This window comes from Fusarium vanettenii (genome assembly GCF_000151355.1).
Source record: "Fusarium vanettenii 77-13-4 chromosome 14 genomic scaffold NECHAsca_23_chr14_3_0, whole genome shotgun sequence".
Taxonomy (NCBI): domain Eukaryota; kingdom Fungi; phylum Ascomycota; class Sordariomycetes; order Hypocreales; family Nectriaceae; genus Fusarium; species Fusarium vanettenii.
The window spans coordinates 409,293-434,453 of record NW_003315862.1 but is presented as its reverse complement, the minus strand read 5'-3'; the positions used below and the strand labels follow the sequence as shown (position 1 = coordinate 434,453).

The window sequence follows — 25,161 nt, the reverse complement described above, 5'->3', positions numbered from 1 at the left end:
GAGGCCGTCGGGCTCGCGTAGATTACCCTGACATCCATGCCTTGCGCCGGCGAGTCCCTACTCCAATAATTGCTGCCAAATTTACGTCGTATCCCCCCAGGACGGAATAAACTCATTCATGAGTTCCCACCCGTAGCTATGGACCCGTGGCTCTCTCTATTGGGCCCCGTTGACGAAGGGTACGATATTGTATGGTGATGTCCCCGAGTAACACGCCTCCAGCGCCACGTAAGTATCGCCTGCTCCTCAGCTGGCGAGAAGAGAGTGTTGTTCCCGCCATTTTGGCTGCGCGGCTTCCCTCCATTGCACCTTGAAAGCAGTCTCTTATACGGGAGTTTGAGGCCACGAGCTGCGGCAGCGATGGAGGGATAAAAGCCCGCCTTGAAAAGCTCCGCCGCTGCGACGGTACAGGCTTTGAGGTTATCGGCCGTGAAGCGCGTAAAAATAGGTGATCTGGTACTCGGATTAATCCACTTTTGTACAGCAGAAACTCCACGACTGTGGCTATCGATAGATATATTCATCTTCTCAATTGAATGAAAATTGCAATTGTTGTGGTTGATTAAAGAAGGGGTGGGTAAAGGGGCTGCGTCGCGGTTAGTTGACGATATCCACGGGGTAATGACATATTCTGAGCGTCATCTATGAAGCATACAGAATTATCTAGTAAACCGAGGTACCCATATTTGTGTGGGAATCCCTTAGAATTGAAGGTATCGTCGTTTATTCCCCAATTAACCGGCCTTTTCCTTACTCACTATGCCCCCTGTGCTGGCGTCGCCAGCACAGGGAGTTGGAGGCCCCACAAGTACCCAGTGGAGGCAGTGAAGAGAGTAACACACGCAAGGTCTTTGAACTCTTCCCTCTCATGTAGGTTAATCAATTCGAGCTCGAGTCATCGATAAACTCGGCATGAAAAGGACTGAGACTCTCTTTTTCGATAGAGGGCTATTACATCTTGGTGCAGTGCCACCATCACTGTGTAGCTTCGCCAACAGAGAGAATGATGTGCGAGTAGCGGCACACCTCAGACGCGTCCCTCAGCTATGGAAAACCGCGCATCTGCATATCTTTCTCGTTGCATCGAAGTTCAATAATTCACTCGCACTGCTAAGTTGATTCAGAGGCACACACGCCATGCTGCCTGCTTGTTGCATGTCGAGTACTTACTGCTATGTCCGGAAGCGCGGCCCCTCCACTGCACGGTCGATTTCACCCTCCTTCCGATTGGTTGAGATCGAACGCCTGGGGGAGGGGGCAACTGAAATGGTCGGTGCCTCACGCAATCGTCTCTCCCACGGTGCGCGCGTTTGCCAGAACTTCGCTTTGCATCGGTGTGTTTGCGCGTGTCAATAGTCTTCACAATGCCCTTTTTAGTAACAAGCGCAGAATGTAAAAGGGTGAAACTATTATTCGAGCTGTTTCTCACCACAATGAGATGGGTAGACCGCTCGTATTTTCTTTCACCCACTCGATAAGCAAGCTGCGGAAGCTGTGTCTCCGGGTGCGCAACTTCGCTTACGTTCAAAACTTTGGCTAGCGCTTATGTGTCTTCCCGGTTAACGCGTTTGATTAGGGGCCGGCCCCACATAGTATACGTCGAGAAGATTGCAACGTGGTGCGCCCTTACTGGCTGTCTTAGCCGTCAGGAGTCAGATGTAGAGTTTGCGCAAGTAGAAAATTGCGCGCGCGTGTGCGCAAGCTGCTCAGACAACACGCGAACGACAGCTTCCCAGATTTTTGCGTTTCTATTTAGCTATTTTTGATGTTGAGCGATTCATCATAAGCGATTCTGGGGACTCTGTCGGCTTGCCTCTAGGAAGATCAGCACGCTTATAAATCGCCTGTTGGGTTCGATAACGCTTTAGACAAGGCGTCAATAGACCCCATCGCACTCTCCTTCCTGAAAACTGGATTCTGGCCCTGGTTTGCCTACTTCGCCGCCACGTTTCGCGACGAGCAATGCGAGCGTTCTGTGTCACAGCTGTCTACCACCGAGTTGGGCTCAATTATTTGTGAACTATCATCGGTCGAAGTTAACCCCTCTCTTGTTAATCGTCTTAAGTCCACGTTACAGGATTCCTTCTGTGGCAAGTCACGCTGCAGTGAGTCACCCTGATGTCTATATCGCCCGCGTATGCTCACTTTTCAGAAAAATTGACGAAGCTCAACGTTAAAGGCTGCCCCATAGTCCTGCCTGACGAGACTACCGCAGCACTACCCGAAGTCCAACCCGAAGCCCAACCTGAATCACCTGCCTCCACGCGCCCGGAATCGCATTGTTCTCCCTCACTGGGCGAAACGCATCCTCCGATCTCGCCACCCGATTCCCATATTCCTTCCTCGCTTTCCCAACTCAACCCGAAACGCCAACGCGTCGGAACTAGATACCAGAACCGCTACCGAAGACCGGGCGCCGCCGGGAATAGCCTCATGGTTGCTGCTCCGCAGCAGACACCCTCGACCTCTGACGTCGCGATCGGCGAACCCCTGGAGATCCATGAGCTCCCAGACTTCAAACCAGTGGAGCGTTGGGAACGCGCATATCCGGAATCCAAACATATTCCTCTTTTGCTCGACCCTGCCTTGTGTAATATGATTGTGAAGAAGGATAACCAGGCTTGTATTATGGTCTCGAATCCACCTCACTTAAACGGAGACTCTCGACTTGTCATGGATATATGCGCCGAAGATGTTGAATATCTAGCATTGAAACTTTTCGAACTACGTATCCGGACTCGAGACGGTATGAGGCAAGTCGTGAGCAACAGAGGTACATTCAGGTCAATCTTGGGATTTGAACATTACAACGGATCCGACGCCTCTACATGGAACGGTCTTTTTGGCAATATAGTTGCTGATGCAATGTATCAAAGCTATATGCGTGTTGCCGAGATTCTAAACGGCGACATATGGTCCTGTTGTACATCCATGCAGATTTCTGGTGTAGCTGAATGCGCTGCTAGACTATGCTTGTGGATACACCCTGAGAAATTACCTGGTATATATTCCAAGCTCTGGCCGCCTTAATATGACCATACGCTCATTTCTTTTCCCTGACGTTTGTTCCCTCCATGAACGCGGAATGGCCCTTCTTCACCGTCCATTGCCCTGTTCGTCTCATTTGATTTGTAAATCTCTTCTCGTCGTCCGTCTTCCAGTATGCATTAATCTCCTTCCATAATACTGTTCGCCCAGCAGCGATGAAGCCACTGATTTCCACTGGAGTGGCCGCCTCCCACAGTGCTTCGTCAAGCTCTTCGCTGGGATCGTCCGAACTGGCACCCTGCCGATAGTCAATCCAGTGGAACGAGACCGAAGGATAATGCACTTACCATCTTGACAGGGCGTTCGATGTGTGATATAGAAATGATGCGTGATCCGATGGCCCTTACAGAATTGTCTGGTTGAGAAGAAAGTTATAATGCTGCTATTGATATCATTGTGCCTTGACTGCGTCCATGGAAGGCTCATTGAAGCCCGACCAACAGATGGGATGACTGATCATGGCCGTTAGGTATTAGTGCGCGATCACGTGTCTACAGCTTACATGGTTTGTGGAGCCGTCACGCCAATAACAGATGTGGGTGGTTTGAGCGGATGAGTTCAGTGGGGCTCAAGCAACATGCGCAACAGCTCGGGCGGAGTGGAGCTCAAGGCAAACTGGGTGGGACTCGGACAACGCAAGCGATGAGCTTTTGCGCAAACTGGGTGGGACTCGGACAACGCGAGCGATGAGCTTTTGCGCAAACTGGGTGGAGCTAGAGCAACGCGTGCCACGGACCTTTGCGCAAGCTGTGCATGGGTTATAGCCAGAAGTCGATCTAGCTAAGACAAGGATAGGCTGGTTCCCCATGCGTTTGGTTGCTTAATCGCCTTCACTGCTGCAACTACAGGGTTGTTGTCATGTTCATGTTGGCGGAGTGGCCCGTCCTAGCCTCCTTCGACTAACGCGAGGTGAACGAGGTCGCGACCAACCTGCACGCAACTTGGCTAGGATCTTCTCTCATCAGACAGAGGGGAGACAACATGAACAGGTTCCTGGCGTGTTCATGGCGTCCTGGTGGTCGATGGCACGGACAGGACTCCCATTACAAGCCTCATCTGCCCATGGGGGTGGATCGTGGCATAATTGAGCACATAAGAAACCCTAGGCTATATCTATATTTTCTATATGGCTAATGGCCCCTGTCTTCATGATTGGGCCTCGATGGTATCAGAACAACCCAGTGCTTTGCAAGTTCGTGTACCAATTGTCCGCTCTCACAGCCTTTTGCTACAATGTGAAATAGAAAGCGATAGCAATGGTCAAAACGTATAAACTGAAACGGTCAATATCGAAGAGATGCCGCTTGAAATAGACCCCTAATTTAGTCTGTGAAATTACGAGCGCTCGCATGAGACTTTGGTCTTCCCAACCGGGCCCTCACTTCAATGCTCTGCTGTAGTGAAACCCGTCCCAGTTCGCCATAGGCCTATGGTGGAAACCGGGCTGAGAACGACACGCAACCACAACGGAGGCAGACTAGAACAGAACAGGAGGGAGGCTGCATAAAGCGGGCTGTGAGCCGATGTCCTCGTGTATCTGGTTGATCAATTGCCTTCAGCTCATCTCTCCATTTTGCTACTTCAGGGCTGTCGCGACTTCGCTGCTGCAACTGTAGGGTTGTTGTGACGTTCATGTTGGCGGAGTGGCGCGGCCCAGTCACTCCCAACAGTTGCTGCAGGCCAACGCGAGGCGAACACGGCCGCGGCCAACCTGCATGAAACTAGACCGAGATCTTCTCACATTCGACAAAGGGGAGACAACAAGAACAGGTCCCTGACGTGTTCATGGCGTCCTGGTGGTCGATGAAGTACCTTCGGCATGTCTGTGATGGAAACCCTGCTGCCAGCATCCGAGCTACACTAGGGTAAGACAAGAGGCTGCAGATTGTGGCCTATGAACTGATGCACCCGTGTTGTTGATTGATCAATTGCCTTCAGCTAATCCCTCCATCATGCTGCTTTGAGGGTTGCCGCGAGTTCACTGCTGCAACTGCAGGGTTGCTGTGATATTCATGTTGGCGGAGTGGCCCGGCCCATCAGAGTTGCTCAGCTCTCGGGGGTTGCTGAAATGCTCTCGCTGAGTATAAAATGGGAGATTCCTCCCCATCTAAGATGAAGGGCAAGCTCTGAGTTCACACAGCCCAAACTCGAACACCAGTTCCCTGCATTGTCTTGAACGTTTCATTCTCACCTAGGTTCGTTATTGTTTACTTCCGCCACCAACCTCCAAACTTTGCTCTCTGGCAAGTGGCCGGTTCAACTTTGATCTTGTATTTAGCATTTGCTTTTTTCCAAGGCTCGAAAGGCTGCATCACACTTTTGCTTTGCTTGCTGCCGTTGTTTGGGACATTAATCGCTAACCTACAGCTCCAACTTAGCTTAACGACTTCGGTAACGGACTTTCAAGCTCCATCACAACGCTTACGCCCCTCAAACTTCAAATACACTTTGGTAACATGTCTACGAGCGAACCAGACCCTCGTAACAGAGAAGGCAGCACAGAACATTCGACAGTTGGGGAGGGAAGTGGAGTAGTATCTATGGATGATATTATCAATGCAGTACCTGGAGTTGATGAGGAACCTTTGCCTGACTCTGACGGTGAGTTAAGAATGAACTCCTAACTCCAACTTGCTGACATGAAGATCAGACAGCACGTCAGAGTCCAAGGAATCCTCGTGAGAGTTGAGATATGGCTTTTGTTGTATGTGCCTTCGCAGATCAAGGAGACTTTGTCTTATACTTGGTTGCCCGTTTAGGTATAGGGTGGTTAACTCAAAACTTCACACACTGTATCTCACTGTGATCCGCCTGGCTGTCGGTCATTCTTTGTTCCGACCGGCGTCAGGCATTCGTGCGTCATTAACAATAGGTATCGGGCTTCGCTCATCTCGAACTCGGCCCAAGCAACTATGACATAGAGCGGTTTGGTTTGTAATTAGCGCTAGGTATAAATACCCTTGCGAGGCTTTCCATCATTCACCACTGCCATCATGTCCAAAGCCATTGCCTACGACGGTTACACGCACTTCACTTTGTCCCCCGCCCAACAGCATTCTCTCGACGGTGCAGATGAACTACACAACGAACCACGGGAACCCGACAGACGCCAAGAAGTCGTCATGAGATCAGTTAAAACACTTATTCGACCATTAGATGCTCCACAAAAGGCAGCCGCTCGAAATATTCTAAGGGAACTGGTAAGGCTGATGAGTCTCAGAATGATATGTAGACGAACTGACTAAGAAGAACCCTTATATCGTTAACTGGCCCGGCAAAGAAGCCTGCCCCATTTACTGGCGAGGTTTAGATGTCGTTCTGGAAAAGGGGGGAATAACGACGCCTGTGGACAAAAGGGCTATTATCATTCCCAGGCCTTTTCCGTCCGAACAGAAGGTCACCGTGGGGTTGCAACGGAAGGAACCCAAATTGAACACAGCCATTGAATGGAAGGAATCAGAGGCGTATATGCTTGAGGCCGGCGTCCTTTTCGCGACAAAAGGAGGGCCGATTCGGGCTTACATGTTGCGATTCTGTGGGGAAAGTGAAGTGAGCAACGAGGAACCGGGAGACGATTTAGAAAGACTGGATGTATCTAGAGACCCTTAAGCACAAGCACCTTGATCTTTTGCCCACGAGACTATCGGTCAGCAGTTGTCTAGACCCTTGATCTCATTTCAAGATCCCCTCTGTACAGAGCTCAATATCTCATCTCAGTCGACCACATTCGCATCAAGAACACTGAACAGCGTATCCATGCTGGCCTGATCCTTCTCATCAAGGAGATCGTCCCAAAATGATGTATCATCCAACGGGTTGTTATACGCACTTCTAGGAGTGTCACGCGAAGATGCTCGGGTTAATACATCACTTCCTTCGGGGGCTTCTACACCCGCTGCTTCCGTGGCATGGCTCCGTGGCTGCGAAGACTCAGGCTGGCCTGGTAGAAATCCCGGGATTTGCATCTGTGCTCGACAGTCAGCTTGCTCTTGTACGCTTGGTGTGGCGGGGTGGTTATGGTTTTGGGTCCCAGGGGCGTGATTGCAAGCGGATAGATCTTGGCGTGTATGGATGTATTCACTCTGGTCTTGGCTGTTGGGTGCCATGCTAGTGCTATGGCTCAGTATCTCTCGAGGGCCGTTCTCCGGGAGGGCCCTGTCGGAACTTGGAACCGGAAATTGTAGAGGCTGATTCGATTCCAGAACCCGTTGTTGCTGTTGGACTGATGTCATGTGCGGCGAACTTGGCGATGTATCCAAAAGTCTGTCGACCGGCAACGCAGGTGAGTGTGGCACGCTATCCCGCAGTCCTTGAAGGAAACGCCTGCTCTCTGAGGCCTCGTGGGGTACAACGCGGTCCCGTAACCCTGTATTCTCCGACCAAGTCTCCGAGGAAGGCCTGGCATTGGCCGAGGCACCTGTTTGAAGTCGTCTGACATCAAACATCATGGGGCCCGAAGACGTCAGCGTCTCTGCCTCGTTACCAGAGATGGCCGTAGGAGGACTTGCCAAAACCGGCTGTAGCCCTGGGGTCTCGGCTACATGGTTCCGGATAGCGATTGGCTCTGACTCTGGTGGAGCCAAAGACTGTGTATTTCGGTTCGATTGCGAGCTTGCAAATTGGGTTGATGCCTCTTGGCTCAAAGGAGCGGGCCCCGGGCTTCCGGCAGAGACCGAATGCTGCTCCGGGGGCCGCTGGAGCCGCTCCTGTTCCGAGTACAGCTGATCGAACGGAACAAATGGCGAGTGGATTTGGAAATTAGCGAACTCGCCCAAGCCGAGGATTTTGCAGACATCTGCTTGCCTGTCAAAAGGTGTCAATTATCAAGACGTAGAAGGAGTTGAGGGTCTCTTTACGGCAACTTTTCCCCTTCCTCAAGCTTGGAGTCTAAAATGGCCCAAATGAGATACGGAAGAAAGAGAACACGTGCATCCGTGGAGATGAGTATTTCCACTGTAGATAGGGATTTCGCTGTCATATCGGCAACAGCATTCCGAACCTCTTCCGCTTTTGTAGAGCAATTATGAAAAATAAAATCCTTTTCTGAATTCTGGTTTAGTACAGCCCAAGCTCCTGTAGACATAGACTTACTGGCATAGACATCATAAAGCCGAAGCCCCATTATCCCCATCTGATTGACTATCCTATTCATTGTAAGGACACCTGTTGCCCACCTCCTTCTCTTTAATTCTTGACTTTCGTCAAGCGCGGAGACATTCTTTCCCAATTTTTTCTCAACAATTCTCAAGCAGCTCGACACTAGGAACACCGTCCATTTCGTCCCCTGGGCTGTAATGCCGAACTCCTGGGCCCATTCCCACATCACTGTTGAGTCTTGAAAGCTGTACTGATCCTCGGATATGTTGACTTCAACGCAACCGTCGGTCAGCTGAAGTGGCAACGCTGTGATGAACTCCTTGACGCCTAACTCCTTCAACCCTGCTGATGCCTTCTTTACCAGTGCTTGGGCTTCTTTCTTCACCGTCGCCGCGCGTCGTTCTAGCTTCCTTTTTTCCGGCTCGTCCTGTTCCGGCTCGTCCTGTTCCAACTCATCCTATTCCAGATTGTCATCCTCTGGCTCGGCTTGTTGTGGCCCGTATTATAAATTATCCGACCCGTAGCCCGACTCGAGGTCGTTGCTAAGTAGTTGGCGTCTTTTTGGTGGTCGTCCGAGGCCTCCTTTTGCTGCAGTATCGTATGCTGCTATGAGATTGTGCGAGCTATCATACTCCCGCCTCTTGAGCGCTGAATGAGGGGGCTGCTATAGATGATCGAGGCCCAGTTATGCCCTATCGTGGCAGCTTGTTCCCTCCACAGCATTGACAAAGGGCAATTCCTGCCGGCTACCCTCATGTAAGTATATATGCAATGAACGAGGCATGAGAGATATCGTATCGCTTACTTATCTTCGCCGAACTAGCACTTGCCGAGTGGAAAGTAGATATAGTACACTCGTCCCACGACAGTCGTGATATAATCTTCCGCCGGACCGTCGTTGCAGCATCGTATATACCAAAAGAATACGCGATAAAAAGTTTATTGTGGAACTTAAGGAAGGGTAAATAGCGATAATATCAGGTATACTGCCGCTTCATATTGCTCATGCCATACCACTAGGTAGATAGATATTGCTGTCACGGTGGAAATCGTTAAAGGCCGAGAGAGTCCTTCCTTTTCCAGACGGGTAGCGGCTTCTTAGTCTTCTCTCGTGATATAACGTGCGTCCTAGTTGACTAGTACGCTAAATCCATCGAGCTGATCGAAGGCCATGGTTCATAGTGGAAAGAACTATTGATATTAGAAAGAAACAACTGAGTGGCTCTTGCCCCGTTCGCCCCTTTCCGTTTAGTGGACCCCGAGTTGGCTATGACGAATCCCTTGCTAGCTGCCCCACCCGGATACCCCTATGATCGTTTTTTCAAAAAACGATCACAGGGGTATGGGCTAGACTCGGGGAGGAAGGAGCTAAAGGGATCATGTTCAGGGGCAGTACTTGGCTTTGATTGCATATATCACGAAGCAGTGCCTCCCTCGGATGCACTTTCCAGCAAGCCACGCTGTTATTGCCTAGATTGCCTTGCCGGCCTGTTTTGGCTACGAGCCAGATAAAGCCCGAGAATTATTTATCACCCCAGCGACTCGACACGGGACGGGACAATCTAGGTTCGGAAACGAATTGAGGTGCGCTAAAACTTTAAGTCTCATATAAATCCATCCTCTGGGATTAGGCAGTCCACATATAGCCTTCCTCAGACAAGCTTAAGTATGGTTTCGGAGGAGCGCGTTCGTTAGCCCCGGATCGATATCGCCGAGGATGACCAATCGACTACCTCCCGGCTCTAGCTAGATATTAACTAGCTTACTGAATTCTCTACTTGGAGTGATATGTTATTGTGGTACAGACGCTATAGACCCTGGGGAGAAACTATGTCTGCTAGGGGCTTAGAACAACATTAGGGGTGCTTCGTGCATCTCAATATTACCTTCTGGAAATGCACATTCAATCGGATGCTTATAACTAAATATCGGTGTGACTTAAAACTCCTCACGTACATATTTAGCAGTGGGGATAAGAATTTTTCTCAGCCTCATTTGAGCATATTATAACCACCCATCGTCTGCCATAAAGGATCCAATACTACCCATGATTTTTTATTCCTTGAACAATAGGATCCATGAGCAAGTCTCGCAAGCGACGTGGCACTGGGCGTCGCTATACCGGCTCGGAAGTCAACATATCAGCCATATAGAGGTCAGTTCTATTGGGGTGGCCCGACGAGGGCTTCGGCTCGCCTTCATCAGCGCCTCGGACCCGTTTTCTATCCACCACACCCAATCTGTCACCTAGCTATCCAAAATCTCCGCGGCTAGGGTCCTGCGTTGCGGGGGATCGCTGGACGCGTGCCGAGGAGACCGGAGCGAGACATGCTAGCAATATCTGCCGGTAAAGTGATGATAGCGCCTTTGAGCACTCTTTGGTGCCCTTCTCCAAGCACACACTAAATCCAGCAGACGGCAGCCGACGGGAGTCAAACCTAGCTTCGGAGTTTAGCTATGTCTTACACCGGAAGGCATAACTTTAGCGCTTCGGTAATATTGAATCGCGAATCATCATCCCACCTAATCCCGTATGGCGCTAGCTCATCGCCTCAACTCTGGCCGCGGCGTCCCCAGGTCATGTGCCGGTTAGTTCCACCTCTATCGTGTATTTCTTTCGTCTCGGGAAGAGATTGGCGCGTAGTATATCATTCTTACTTCGTCCTCTCCTCGCGTTCTTCTTCCTCGTATGCTGACCGGCGCGCCCCTGAGTTTAAACCAAGGAATACTCTGCGAACATCGACCGAATACCCTCCGAGATCAACATATGTGTTTGCGTCCCAGCAGCTAGAGAAGTTTCACTAGCTCTACGATCCGCTGAAGGCGCTCCGTCACGGAGGACTTCACAGTCACTGTCCAACGTGGATGACCTCGATGAGCCCTCCTCCAATACCAAGCGCGCGGCGGACAATACGAACGAACCACAGGTCAGCGACCATCCAAACTCACCAGCCAAGTGCGTAACCAACAAACGCAAACGTAGCGACGACGATGACTCTAGCTCCAAAGAAGGGAAAAGACTCGCGTTGCAATATGCATCGGGACACGCTAACGACGCGGACGCCGAATTTACATCATATGGCTCATAGGACTCTAGATTTAGCCACAGCGAACACGGCAGTTTCGTATCGTCTGCTATTGACGGCCGAGATGGCGAACCTATGAACCCTAACTCAGATGAAGGGGCCACATCGGACTTTAACGACGGCTCGGATGCCGACTCCACGTCGTCTCTCGATTCCAAATATTTGGAATTTATACATGAAAATAGAAGATCGTATCATGCCGATATTAGAAACGGCTATGAGTATTTATCAGTATAGCGCATACCTATCACATAGCCGTCAGCTAATTGAGTTAAGAAGGATGCCGAATAACGAACAGCAGAACGAATTATTAGACATATCGTAAGATAGGACCCCATAGATCCGACTAATGCCTTACTCACCAAGTTTTGCAGCCATACAGGCTAGTTGCGCTTTAACAAAGGGAAACTATATTCGGCACCTATCGACAACATACAGGTATGCCTCGCGAGCCCCTAGATACGACGGTCTAGATTGACGATGCTATATAGAGTATTCTTAATATCGGGACTAAAACAGGTAAGCAAAGCATCGGCTCAATGCGTTGAAGTCTAGAACTAATTAACCAATGACTCCAGGAATCTAGGCCATATATAAACAAAGCGGTGCTTAGACTTAGGCGCTAAAAGCTGATAAGCAAGCAGAGACGTTGCCGACGAATATCCCAGTGCTCATGCCATTGGCACCGACATTTCCCCCATTCAACACACGATAGTCCCACCCAACCTTAAGTTATACATCGTAGCGAATATAATACGGAGCGAGTCGCTAATTCGGACATAGCCAGCTCGACGACTACAATCAGGAATCGACTTTCGGAGGAGATCGTTTTGATTTAATACACGTTCGTGGCATAGCTGGGTGCATCTCAAACTGCGATGCGTTCGCGAAGAGACAGTTTAACGATTTAAAACCCGGCGGATACCTCGAGTACAAGGACCTATCGATATGTTTCCAGAGCGACGACGAAAGTCTCAAAGACTATAATTATTTAAACGAATAGGGAAAATTCTAGAAGGATATAGGAACCAAGTTAAATCGGCCATTAACGATCGCGGAAGACGGCACGGTGGAAAAGGCGATAGAGCGGGCTGGATTTACGAATATCAAGAGGACCCAGGGCAAGGTAATTCCATAACCTTAGGACGATTCGAATTGTGCTGACCGAGTATTAGAAAACTACAGATGCCCATTAGTAGCTAGCCGAAAGATAAACGGTTAAAAGAAACCGGCCGGTACAATCATACCGCTCTAGATTACGATCTCGGAGGGCTTGTTCTACGAGCTGCCACTCGAGTACTCGGATGGAGTTATCAAGAGGCTACTGTTTTCGTGTCTAAAGTTCGCCGGGACTTACAATCGCCGAAGCTTCATCCATGGAGGTTAGTCACGGTGATCCACGGCCAAAAGCCGGAGTAAATTAAGGTTCGACCGGTTGCGGGCGTTAGGCGGGTTCGTAGTGGGATCTCCCCTTAAAGTATGCCTTAGACTGGGCAGTATTATTTAATAATCGGTCTAGATCATATTCTATCTAATTAAACACAAGAGTCGGCCGTCCAGGCTTACCCTTCCTATCCCACGAACTCATTGCCGGTGAAGTGGAAGTTGCGGCTGGGATGCTGCTCAAGCTTAAGCTTGCGAACCTAGCCATGGTGCCTAGAGACCCCTGGTCAACCCGCACCATGCAGAACAAGATGGGGTGAGCGGGTCTATTCTCAGCGATCGGCCTTCGCCCTCCCGGTCGCGCTCGGATCACTTGACGCGCCATGGCACTCGAGGTTAGCGGGCACCTCGATTAAGGTGTTAGTTAATCGTGGTCCCCCTGCAGTAGGGTATGGGCACTATGCTAACGGAGGGCCGCGGAGTAGAACCAATGGCGGATTATGAAGCAGAGCAACTCGACCAGGCCAAGACAGCTGAGGCAGGGTCTATTGCACTTTATTGCTTTTGGATGGCGGCAAGGGAGTCAACCATTCCTTATTTACCCGGAGGGAGGCGCCACCGCGGTCGGCCATGGAACACATCGATATTACGGCTCGTGCTAAGTGGCGAGCAAGGGCGTCGATCGGGATCAGTCAGCTCAATCTTGCTTTCCGTTTCTGGAGGCCCCTGGCACCTACCGAGGAACGCCGGGATCTCTCGTTTAGGGAACACAACCATATCCTTCGAGGGCTACTGGACATCTCCCAACTGTGTGGTGCAGGTTCTTTAAGTAACAGGAACCCAGAAGCTCATATACCTCCAAATCCCCGCTCGAGATAGAGCAAAACAGGTCCCCTGCAACGGCCCTTCCTCAAGCACGAGCGTCACCATGGCCGAGTCTCTGGATAAGCACGAGAGCGACCGGGACCGGAGTCCTCCGTCTCGCCTAGACAGTTTCAATGGCAACGGCAGCGCCACCTTGTCCGCCCGCCCTGACCTTAGTAACGTATAAGTTAAGCTTCCCATCCGGAGCAATGAGTCTTCTTACACTAACACTCACGAGAACCGACAGCCGGTATTGAAAAGTGGTACCACTTCCTCTCTATCCGAATCGGACCGGTGTCTATCGTTGGATACTCGGAACGGAGGCGCGTACCGGCCCAGCGGCACTACGCAGAAACCCACTCAACTATCCAATTGCGATGCCGACGATGAGTACTTCATCGCCCAATCAACGAACGAACGAGAAGACGACATATGCCCTACAAACCCGCCAAATTCTCCAGTACTCTCTTTAGACACGTGCTCTATGAGAAGGCGTCTTCATTACGAGGCTACAATAAACCCCGGGCTAGACCTCCTCGAAGGTTGGAGCCTCTCATCCACTAGATATAAAAGAAAAGACGGCATGCAACATATGTGGACGATCAGAATGCGCTATTCTCTAGCACTCGACCCTAGCTGTGATTCCACCGGGGCCTCAGACCGTGTAGACGTGCCAGAAGCTAATTCCGAGCCACGGTGTTGGGATTCTGCCGACGTCAGGGTGAATTCTTTGGGTATGGATATTGCAGAAGTTACAACTACGGCCTCCCTAGGTTTCGCCGCCACAACTGCCTAGACGCATGCTCTTCGGCACTGAGCTACTACGATGGACAGGCTACGGAGAGGGCAGTACATTGGCGCACACGTTGCATGGAGCTGGTGCTTGGTTGCTAGTTGCCGGTCGATACGAAGATTAGGTATGTAATGGAAGGGCCTAATGAAACGATGGACTTGGCTCTAAGCCTTCGAGTTTGCTACCTCGAATAGTCTCTCACATCGACATTGCCGCCCAGACTTCTTTTTATCTACAACCTTTGCTGGCTACGGAGGCCGAGAGGTGTTGGAGCTGGTATTGGCGCTGGCTGTTCTAAACTCGGTTCCTGGATTTAGCGCGGTGCTTGCGCGCTTGTCGAGGGCTGACAGGGACTTGGTAGTGGCATTCAGGTTAAACTTGATCTTGATAGGGTTGCAACATCATCCAGTTTTCAGTTCCCCCCACCTTCAACATGGCGGCGACCTCTCTCCTTAATCTTATAACTCACCCGTGGACCTACCCCTCAATGCATGAGTGGGTAATCTCATCCAGTGGTTGAATATCCGCTGGGTTATAAGTATATGAGATGCCATGGCACGCTGCCCGCACCGAACTCCTCCATATAACCGACGCCGCTGGGTAGGTTGGTGTTGGGCCCCAACTCACGCGAGCAGCATAATCCTGGCTTCGAGCCAGCGTGGGAACAGCAATAAGAACAACAATACTAACGATCGATTAAACTCTGCAGAGAGTATATCTCCCTGGCAGACTGCGCTCGCCTTGTGGTCAAGAGCTAATTACGGAGCAGGTATTCTCGAGAAGACAACGGAGACGTTTAGAAGATGTGTTAGACCTGGGTAGTCAAGTACTCCTACGGCGAATCGGATCACAAAGATAACATTCCTAAAGAATATGATCGTGGAGTAGATTGCCCGGTCAGGATAGGCCTGAAGCCCCGGGAAATAGTGGATATACCTGACACCTATATGGTAGAAGCTCATAAAATCGTAAACCCTCACCTCCCACTCCCAAGCGTTAGTGGTAGGGGGAGACAATTAAAGCAACTCGACGCTTGTGGCACTATTAGACTACTCGCAGTAAGAATTTTCATCTCTACAGTTTCGTCCCTCCACGTTTCAGGTGAGCTTGCACTTTCTGCCGTCACCCAACGCCACGTTGCGGCCCAACATAAGAGCTCAACAGAGGCATCACACTCTCGGACAATAACCCGCCGTCATTCCTTCTCGGAAACAGCAGCCACGAATTCATTACTTATCGGTAGACGCGCTCGTCATATTCGGTAATAAGAAAATCCAAGGGTAAGTATTTATATTTAAGGTAAACTTACACCCATTCTTTTCAGCCATCTATCTCAAACAAATTATCCAACATCGCGAAAACTATCTATTATTTACACGCTTCTATGCCACCTTATAAGTAAGTCACCGTCAATGCCACAATTCTATTGTCTAATAGTTATTATTTAATAATAGAAGCCATATGCCGGCGTGTTTTAGTGACTATCGCGTATGGGAATTGCATTGCAGAGGAGCAATACTCGGCGACCAAAACAGAGACGATAGATTACGGCAAAAAAGGGTATACAGCCTTAACATCCACGCAAAGCCGTTCTCGGATTAAAAACGGAAAGTGCCCGTATCGTGAATATTACTACGCATACTAGAAGTATATCAAATAACTATAAACCGACTCGCGTTTCTCGAAGGCTATCGGTAAGCAAGCCCTCCCTTGATTGCAGTCATCCAAAGCGGTCTAAGATTTCTTCAAGTTCGCGACGTTACCAAGCACAGAGGGACAAGATTTTAGTAAATGGGATCCAAGATAGTCATTAATAGGTATCAGCCACCAACTTAGACGGAGGTAGCGCGTCAGGAGCTGCATTGAATGAGATGGAAGATAAGGTCAGCAGTGACTAATTTGTAACTAGAATCAGCAATATATTAAAGCTGTTTTCTTGAGACTTCTACTCCGCGTCTCTCGCTTTGCCCGTCTCACAAGGATTCGGCACAATCAGCCCATTCGTCTGCGATTTCACGTCGACAACCATATGCAGTTGTTCACCACTGATCTCTCCCATCACCCCTGTGGCGATCTCAGCTTAACGCTGCCAAGGCACTCCACAGCCCCCCGCCTATATATTTCCCCGTGGCTATCAGTCCTCACTCCACGATCCGACTTCATTCTACTATCACGTACACTCATCACCTTCACTTCTTTCAGTGCCATTAGTTCTTTGCTTTCCCCTCCGTGTGAGCTCTTTTGCCGGCTAATAGTAAACGAGAGCAGCATAAACTGACTTCCTATTACAGGTACACCGAGCCTGATAAACGTACAAAATGGCAACGAGCTGTCTTATCTGGGCGCTCCTCCTGTTAGGCATACGGGCCGTCATCGGCTCAAATGATCGGGATGGGTATCTTCCCTACGAGCCCCTAGTACCGAGCGAGAGAATCAGCCACCTGCCCAACATAACAATCATAGCGACTGGAGGAACAATAGCCGGCGCAACAAGTTCTCCCGAGAAGACAACGGACTATAAAGCTGGTGTTTTGCAGATTGAGGAGGTGATCCGGAGCGTTGAGGATCAGCTGCGTGGCGTTACCAATATTTACGTCGACCAGTTCTCGAATATCGACAGCATCAACATAAATTCTTCATTTGCAACCAACCTAAGCCAGCATATCGCGGAAGAACTCAACAAAGAGGCTACGCAGGGAGTCATCGTGACGACCGGGACACATTCCTTGGCCTACCTGGCTGAGTTTATAAGTCTCGTGGTAACAAGCAAGAAGCCCATTATGGTGACCGGTGCGTGGCGGCCGCACGGGTCACTAGGCGCAGACGGCCCTAGCAATCTTGTCGCGGCAGTAACAACAGCGGCAACAAGGGGATGGAGCTCAGAAAATCGCAATGTCGTGATTATAATTGAGGACAAGGTTATGGCCTCCCGGGGAACCAAAAAGGAGGATAATCAGTTTCTACCGGGGCCGAGGTCACTGTTGGGAGATATCAAGGATTCCAAACCCTTTCTCCGCTGGCTTCCAGGCCCTTGCGCCCCCGTCAAGTTCAATATCAGCAGCATCCCGCCGGGAACTTCACTCCCTAGAGTAGAACTTTTGTCAGCCCATCAAGACTTTGGCGCAGATCTTATGGAGGCTGCCATCGGCCTAGGAGCTAGAGGTCTTGTCATGGTAACATACGGGGACGGCTACTAGCCGGAGGCATCAGCCCTACAGATCAAAAAGCTGGCGGATGAGAACGGCGTCATTGCGATCTTAGCCAACCAAGGCCAATCGGAGTACGTGGCGAACGCGCGGTCTGGGTTCGGAATACCGGGAGGAGATTGGGACCCGCATCAACTCCGGATCATCTTGCAGCTGCTGCTTTGGATGCAGGCCGAGGAGGAAGAGATACGAAGGGTTGTGTTGATGGGATCGAACTGCTGCGGCTCCGCAACTTATCGACAGGGTGAACGGGTATGCCATGCCTTGCAGGATGGCGTTCTGTTTCAGGGAACGCCTTAGAGTGGATTGGCAGTCATCTCTGAAGGTCGTAGAGGTGGCGACGAAGGAGAACGATCAAGGCCGCTGCTGATAAACTTGGTCACTATGCTGCTCCGATGTACGGCGATCTATGGCAGTTGGTGATTGATCACCCCAATGCCTCGGAAGAAGCTAGGAATTTGGCACGAAAATGCTAAAACGATTGTGAGATTCATCATACACGTCCCTATAAATAGCATGAAGCTTAATGACTTCAATTGCTGGTCATAGAGACACTGAAAGACAAGTTTGACCTCGGGGTCAACACCCTCAAAGCTTTTGGCGAGGTGGCGGTACTGGAAAATGATCTCGACTCGACTCCCGAGCCAACTTCATTAGCCTCGATCTTCATCTCACTATCTTCCAGGGAACCAGCACTTAGGTTTTCAACACTACAACCAAGATTCCTTATCTTATGCAACTCTTTCCGGAAGCTCAGCCACTAGAAAAACGAAAACACCTTTTTTTTTATGATTAGATCTATATTCCTGTTGTAGCTGCTTGTTAACCCCAAGAAACAATGCCGTCATCGCTCGACCGTGACGATTTCCTCCTTTTGGATTAGTACAGTTTTAGAGAGCATGACGATTCCCCAAATTGGCTAGCGCAGATAAGGTTCGTGCGACTGGATATAAGTGCTGAGAGAACGGGGATCACCTGCGGTGGCTGGGGCGCACCCAGGCGGGGGCGGTACACGAGCAGAGATGTTGGGCTTTTTCCACCCAGGGTCCCCTGCCCACCTATTCTTAGACATTACCCCCTTGGCCCCCGGTGTCGCGCATCAACGGAAATGGGGATGTATAAACAGGCAATACTGCAGTCTCAATTGCACTTTCCTGCAAGCCACGCTGCCCTTGCTTTGTTGCCTTAACTCGTCTCCGCGCCGATCGTTGCGAACCATGTCTTGCACAGCAGTGAAGAAGCCTGAACATGGGGGTTCGGCCATAATTGCATGCACGGTAACTATCAGCAGGCTTGCTAATCAATCAATTCAATTCAATTCTGGCCAAATTGCAGTTGATTGATGCGGCTCTGCGGAGGAGCAGATTGATATTGATTACTATTGATCAATTTGGGGGTCGATTGACATTGATTGCAATTGATTGACAGATAACCTTATTACTAAACAGAAACCTTCAGCGCTGACTGCCCATCAGTTACCAAGCACGGTGATATATGTTACGGAGGAGCCGACTTACCACTACTTTAACAAATCTATCACCCCCCGCCTGTCCCAATCCGCAAGGCACAAAGACGCTCCAATTATATTGCCTCCCAGCCTCGCACGGTGCGCCGGCGTCAGGAGTCCCGTAAGGCTGAAAATTCGTTCTGGTTCATCCGACAGACAAGGTATTAATAGGATATCAAGGGCCATCTGTCAGAGATAAGGCCACACACTACGCTTGCTAATCCAGTACGTGATTGGATCTGTATAAGCCAAATCCTCTGGATCATCTGTCCGTGCAAGATAGTGGTCGTATTTATCCCGGTCTTCTTCTAGTTGGGCTGCAGGACATGTTAGATTATCAAGGAAGTCGTTGAGGCCCGATGCCACCACAATTCTGCGCCGCTCCGGAGGTCGCTCTGGTTGAATGAGAATAACACGATGCTTATACTCAGCTTCCCATAGCTGTCTGACGTCGCGCCTAGCCTTATCACGCCAGTCTGGCCTGTCGTTCCAGAACTTATCAACGAAGCTCCACTTCATGCGAGGATGTAGCATAACAGCTGCCACATATATGGGCGAATCGTCCGTCAATCCATAGTACTTGTCAAGCTTCATCCAGGCCTGGTTGATATTGTAACGGAAGTGTTGTTCCTTATGATCTTTGTATCGCGTCTTGAACTCTTCCAGATGTTGAAGTAGGAACTCGTACGTAGGGAGTATGTCCCATACTCGACTCCCTGACGTAGTGCCAGGATTGCCTTACATACGGGTTATAGCCTCTTCAAAGGGTTTGAGGACTTTAAGATAGATTGTAAGAGTGTGCCAATCGTCATCATCAAGTGCATCATCCACAATATAAGGCTTCTCTCGTCGCCTCGCTGGAGGTTCTTGGGTGCTGTTGTGTGTGATCTTGTTCCAGTACTGCTGCCAGGCTTGGACCTCTGCGCCGATCATGATATCAATAGGTTTCCGAAGCAGCAGTCCCCGTTCTATCTCAGCTTTGTTGGAGTTCCAGCGGGTATCGTTGGCGAGAACTGGATCATATGTGAGCTTCCTTTCCGCATCTGGATCGCTAGCAGTGATATATACGGCGCGCTGGTGGGCGTGTAATTGTTTGAGTCTCTCACTAGAGCTCCTTAGCCACACCACGATATTGTGAAGCTTTCCAACTGGGCCTGCCTTGCGCCACTGCTTCATCTTCCTTAGAAGATCATCAGCAATCTCCTCTGTATCCTCGGCAAAGCCGTCGGGATCTTTGCCAAAAAGAAGCGCCCATGCGACAAGATTGATCACATGGCCCATACAGCGAAGACGGCGCCATGCTTTATCGAAGCTGAATTCAGCAGACAGGTCCTCAAGACACGTATCATTCTCCGTTGCGTTATCTGCAACAAAATATCCGATCTGGTCCTCAGTGATTGCAAACTCGGCAAGGACCGCCTTTACCCGTTCTGCAATCCCAATACCGGTGTGGCCGGTAGACTGCTCAGGTAGGTCAAGTAGGAATGTGCGGAACGTGTTGTCGGCGTCAATAAAGTGTACAACAAGCCGTATTGCACATTAGCTTCTTATTAAAGTGTGGATCGATCCTCGCATTCTGAGATGGTCCCATGGATAAAATATCTCAGAGGCTGGGACATAAAATATATAATTACCTGCAAAGCATTTCATAGACCTGCTTGTCCAGAGGTCAAACGCCACATGAATCTTCGTCTGAGCCGCATGGAGCAACTCCGTGATAATTCCTTTATTACTCGCGTACTCCTCAATTATCCATGCCCGGATTGTTATATGGTGTGGGAGGCAGTGATTTGAAGCCGTTAGGGGGTTAGCGTACTGGCAGAGATCTCGGAAATGTTCGCTTTCGAGCTTGTGAAACGGAATTTGATCACGGACAACCCAGCGAAGAAGACGCTTCTTCCACTGATCCGGTTCAAAGGCTGAGTTATAGTGATTCATAATCCGCTGATCGCGTAGATTGTTCGCGTTAAGGCCAACGGGCTCGAAAAAAGCGTACCTAGGCCGCTTCACCGCTGGCTCACCATCCTTATCAAGGTGGTGATATTTGAGCATGTGGTTCTTGATGTTCTCAACACCCCTGGAAGCGAATAAGTACGACTTATGCGGCTTCTTTTGATGGCAGCTCTTGCACAACCAGAAGCGATTCTTCTCATCTGTCCCCTTCTGGACCTCGAAGCCGTGCTCCCAGTACCAGCCGCGTCGATCTGACGTGGTATTTGGTCGAATATAGCCAGGTATGCGACCCCAATTGAGCCCTGCATATGCGTCATCGTATGGTGGGGGCGGCGTGTTGTCAATAGGCACATCACTGCTGTGGCCTGACGGTCGCTGCAACTCGGAAAGGGCTAGAGGATCTGTCATAGCAGTGGAAAGGGACGTGGCTAATAACTGATTGTCAAAAGGCACGTAGGCAGACATTTGGACATCTTATGTGGTAAACAAACAAGGTAAACAATCGTCTCTGCTATTGAGGCGGGGCAGGTCTCCTAGGCGAGCCATTCAGGGGCCGCATTTGTCTTGCAGGGGCCTCCAGATTGGCCAATCCGATGCAAGCAACCCCGATCCTCACGGACGCTCACCTACCCTAGACCAAAACTAGGTATATGGTAACGAATCAACCGGAATCAATCAACGGGCACCTACATTGAATTGTATTGCATTGACTTATATAATCTGGAATTCAGGATTGAATTGCATTGAATTGAATTGATTCAATAATATTGCATCAATATTGAAAGCCGTTGATTGATTAGCAAGCCTGACTATCAGTCATCCAACTGGCCCTCGGGAACAGCAACGCTCATTGAATCAGGCCCCCCAGGATGTGAGATGCGCTCGGTTATGGAAAAAACCTTCTTGGTTTCTGTTTCCTTTCTGGAGTAGATAAAGACCACTCACGGCCACGCTCTCGGCGAACAAGACAGTGGGTGAAGAAGGCGAACAAGGCAGATAGAAGGCCTCAATACCAGGATGGCCGGGACTGAATGGCGGTGTAAACTTTAGAAAGAGGAATAAAAACTCTCCCCAGCCCCATCTGAGGACGTTCGTGAAATGACCAGTGCCAACTTGCTTCCTGGATCGACTCGAAAGGTCCAAGTCGACTCTGAGTGCTGCCCAGTGACGATGATAACATGTCATGCTGTCACTCCTACAACATGAGGATGAAATTCCACTGCACGGTGCCTCGATGCCACCGGCCGGCAATGGCCTGTCTCAGGCTCGAGATTCCTTTCAATCCATCTCGCCATGGAAGAGTGGCCTCGTCTAACTCGGTGATTCCAGCTGGCACCATCCTCACCCGCACCCGCCCTGCGGTGGAAGTACTCGGATGGAGTTTGGAAGAGGCTACTATATTTGCAGTTCAACTTCGGAAAGAGCTACGATCGGGAAAAGTTCACGCATACCTTCCCCTCAAGGTGGTTTTCGGCCAAAAGCCATAGTGGCATATGTTTGGCCGTTGCTGACATTGGGAGTTTATTAATTAGATCTCATGGGAGACGCAAGTCAGAATTTCTCAGACCGGTAGTTACTATCACTCAATTAATTAGTATTGATTCTAGATTATTAACTACAAGAGCCCAGAAAGATCTATTTGGGCGGCCCGGCGCCCGGCCCCTGGTCTCACCAGCATATTACTGGGGAGAAGAGCGTGGGCTTGGGTCGGGGATTTCCGAATCCCAACAAGCCACCATACTGAGCAGTCCGTTCTCAGCGATCAGCCCCTTGGCTTAGATGGTGTCGATGGCTTCACTGCCTGTGCGATGGTCTCATTCTCGGGTCTCAGATGGATCACTCTACTATTCCCCATTCAGATATGAGCCCGCTTCCCTCTGTCGAGATGCCTGTGATCGATAGGAGAATATCCTTGACATGTGTTCTCTGTAAGTTCGACACCTTTTCCTGCGGTCAATGCTGGTGCACGCGAGACAGCCTAGCGACCACACCCATTCTGGAGGACCGACTGATCCTTTCCCTTGATGGCATTGCAATCGCTAGACATGCTGTGGATCGATGCTGGGGAATACATCGACCCAGGAGCTAACCAACCGTCGGGCCCCTGTAGCACAGTATTCAGCGGCACTGTCCCGGACAGGGGCTCGCGTGTAGCGCCAATCATGGTCTCGCACGAAGACGACGCGTCGCGACTTCTTCAAGGTAATACAGGTGAGGCTTGCTTTATCTCATGTTTCCTTTTGGGTGGCAACGTCCTTACCTTATTAGGCCAAGTCAGGCGTGCCTTGTGGGAGCTGGGCTTTGCTAATCTCCCACATTGGGTGTCGTGTTGTGTGACAGGAGGTTGGACCACAGCATCCACTGAAGCGCTCTCAGCTCCCGATTGTCGATGTCCATTCTCATAAAGAGTACCAGCAGTTGCCTCGGGAGGCAAAGAAACTGGGCCAAACTCTGGTGTTGGTGGAAGCAGTGAAATGGCTATCCTTCAGTCTCCACCCTGCCTCTGTCCATCAGCACAAGACAGCATGCCTTGATGCACCCTTTCTTCGGACACAGCCGATGCCAGAATCTTCTACGTTTGGGCCAATCTAGCCGCTCAACGGCCGGATCTAAACAGACGCTGGGTCATTGGCGAGATTGAGAGGCTGCTGCAGCGATCAGACGCACCCTCCGAACTTGGGGATGCCGGGTGTAGAAAGCAATGCCAGGAGGCTCTGGAGCCCCTACCCTTTACGCTGCTAGAAGAGCGTCACCCTGATGTTGAAATGGAGTCCTGGCATGAGCAAATCGACAAGTTACAGCGTACCCCCTGCTACCAGGCAGATTTCCTAGCATTGAATTCATGGGACCACAAAGCGATTTGTCTTTTATTGTACTTTAGTTCTTGCAACGTTTGGGTCTGAGCCTCCCCTAAACTTGGGTACTGAACTTGACTAAGGAGGGAGAGGAAGTGGAGGGTTCGTGGAAACGACACGATGATGCTGCCCCTAGAGACCAAGTATTTGCCATAAACTTGGATGTCTCCTTGTCACTCAGTTTGGCAATGAAACTGAACTCGAGACCTACATGCTTACTGATATGAGACTGGTGTACTGTCTTCTCGCTAGTGGCAATGCCGCTTCGTCTCCAATGCGCGGCCCGAGCGACTACCCGGTACCAAACCGTGTGAGCTGTACTTAAGACAGCACCCCTCTTCCCCTTGTCATCTCCATCCTTCATCGTTGGGATATAAGTATTCTTTGTCAGCATTGTACACGGCAACGTACTTGACCGAATATGTGCGAACTCTATCGAATCACCTACAACTGCACAAAGGTAGACCATGTCAAGTTTGTCACCGAGTTCTGTGACCGGCCTGAATGCCCAACCAAGAAGAACAAAAAGAGTGCACACCAAGGCGACAAATTGGAAACATGCATGGTGAAGAGTCATCACATTCGGGACCCCCACCTCCCAAGACCAAGGAACTAGCAGCAGAAAAATTGACGGGTTATGGAATTCCGTCTCCTCATCGACACGGCACAACAAGCGAGTATGATAGCTCGGCCAACAACTTCGTATTCGACAAGAGCGGTGTGCTTCATGCACGCCGTCGACGCATTAGGCTACGGCAAGCCCAGCCTCCGAGGATTGTCAAGGCGTCATCTTCACAATGTCCGCCGGCCAACACCAAGTTCTGTCCTTGTGGCTGCATCCGAAACCGCCAGTCATCAACACCACCAGGGACGATTTCCTACCCACCACACCGGCCTCAACGCAAGTTACTGCAGGGCTGTGTTCTCTGTATGCAGCAGTATCCCGTTCCGGAAGAACTAATGTCGTGAGTGTCAAGGGCTTTATCTGACTGGATGGCGTTTGGAGATAAGGAGGGGTCTGGGGGCTTGAAAGTGTATTGTTTACCGACGCCATCATGCTTCGGTGGTCTTCAAGGGCGTTGCCAGTAGTAATGGAATTACCTCGTATCTCGTACTGCGACCAATGATCCATAACTCCCTCATGCTTTTTTGTCTTATCTGGTCCTCGTGCGGATGGGGACTGTACTTCCTGCTTTGTAGATCCTCGACCTCCCGCCCTTTCCAGTCTCCTTCCCTGACACTTCCTCATCGCCAACGGGCTGATTCTGGGGGCGGCAAAACTTCTACCCTGGCTAGATCATCCATTGTGATGGCCACGCAGCATGCAACCCAACAATCCTAATGACGCATGGTCAGCCGCCAGATAACA

At 50.3% G+C, this 25,161-nt stretch overlaps 5 protein-coding genes across 5 annotated transcripts; 4 read left to right on the top strand and 1 right to left on the bottom strand.

Moving 5' to 3' along the window:
* Window positions 1-1,803: 1,803 nt before the first annotated feature.
* On the top strand, window positions 1,804-3,411 carry NECHADRAFT_102254 (uncharacterized protein; the record flags this gene model as incomplete). Its single annotated transcript, XM_003044289.1, has 3 exons — window positions 1,804-2,105; window positions 2,153-2,923; window positions 3,347-3,411. Exons 2-3 carry the CDS (start codon window positions 2,434-2,436, stop codon window positions 3,409-3,411), a joined length of 555 nt encoding a protein of 184 aa, XP_003044335.1. The 5' UTR covers window positions 1,804-2,105; window positions 2,153-2,433.
* A 3,350-nt stretch (window positions 3,412-6,761) lies between these two features.
* Window positions 6,762-8,371, bottom strand: NECHADRAFT_88526 (uncharacterized protein; the record flags this gene model as incomplete). Its single annotated transcript, XM_003044241.1, has 3 exons — window positions 6,762-7,851; window positions 7,905-8,091; window positions 8,140-8,371. The coding sequence occupies 3 exons, from the start codon at window positions 8,369-8,371 to the stop codon at window positions 6,762-6,764; spliced, it is 1,509 nt and encodes a 502-aa protein (XP_003044287.1).
* Window positions 8,372-13,542: 5,171 nt separating this feature from the next.
* NECHADRAFT_88525 (uncharacterized protein) lies at window positions 13,543-14,395 on the top strand (the record flags this gene model as incomplete). Its single annotated transcript, XM_003044288.1, has 3 exons — window positions 13,543-13,659; window positions 13,726-14,199; window positions 14,252-14,395. 3 exons carry the CDS (start codon window positions 13,543-13,545, stop codon window positions 14,393-14,395), a joined length of 735 nt encoding a protein of 244 aa, XP_003044334.1.
* A 2,194-nt stretch (window positions 14,396-16,589) lies between these two features.
* On the top strand, window positions 16,590-17,468 carry NECHADRAFT_55158 (uncharacterized protein; the record flags this gene model as incomplete). Its single annotated transcript, XM_003044287.1, has 1 exon — window positions 16,590-17,468. One exon carries the CDS (start codon window positions 16,590-16,592, stop codon window positions 17,466-17,468), a length of 879 nt encoding a protein of 292 aa, XP_003044333.1.
* Window positions 17,469-24,350: 6,882 nt separating this feature from the next.
* NECHADRAFT_88522 (uncharacterized protein) lies at window positions 24,351-25,134 on the top strand (the record flags this gene model as incomplete). Its single annotated transcript, XM_003044286.1, has 2 exons — window positions 24,351-24,757; window positions 24,993-25,134. The coding sequence occupies 2 exons, from the start codon at window positions 24,351-24,353 to the stop codon at window positions 25,132-25,134; spliced, it is 549 nt and encodes a 182-aa protein (XP_003044332.1).
* Between the last annotated feature and the right edge of the window lie 27 nt (window positions 25,135-25,161).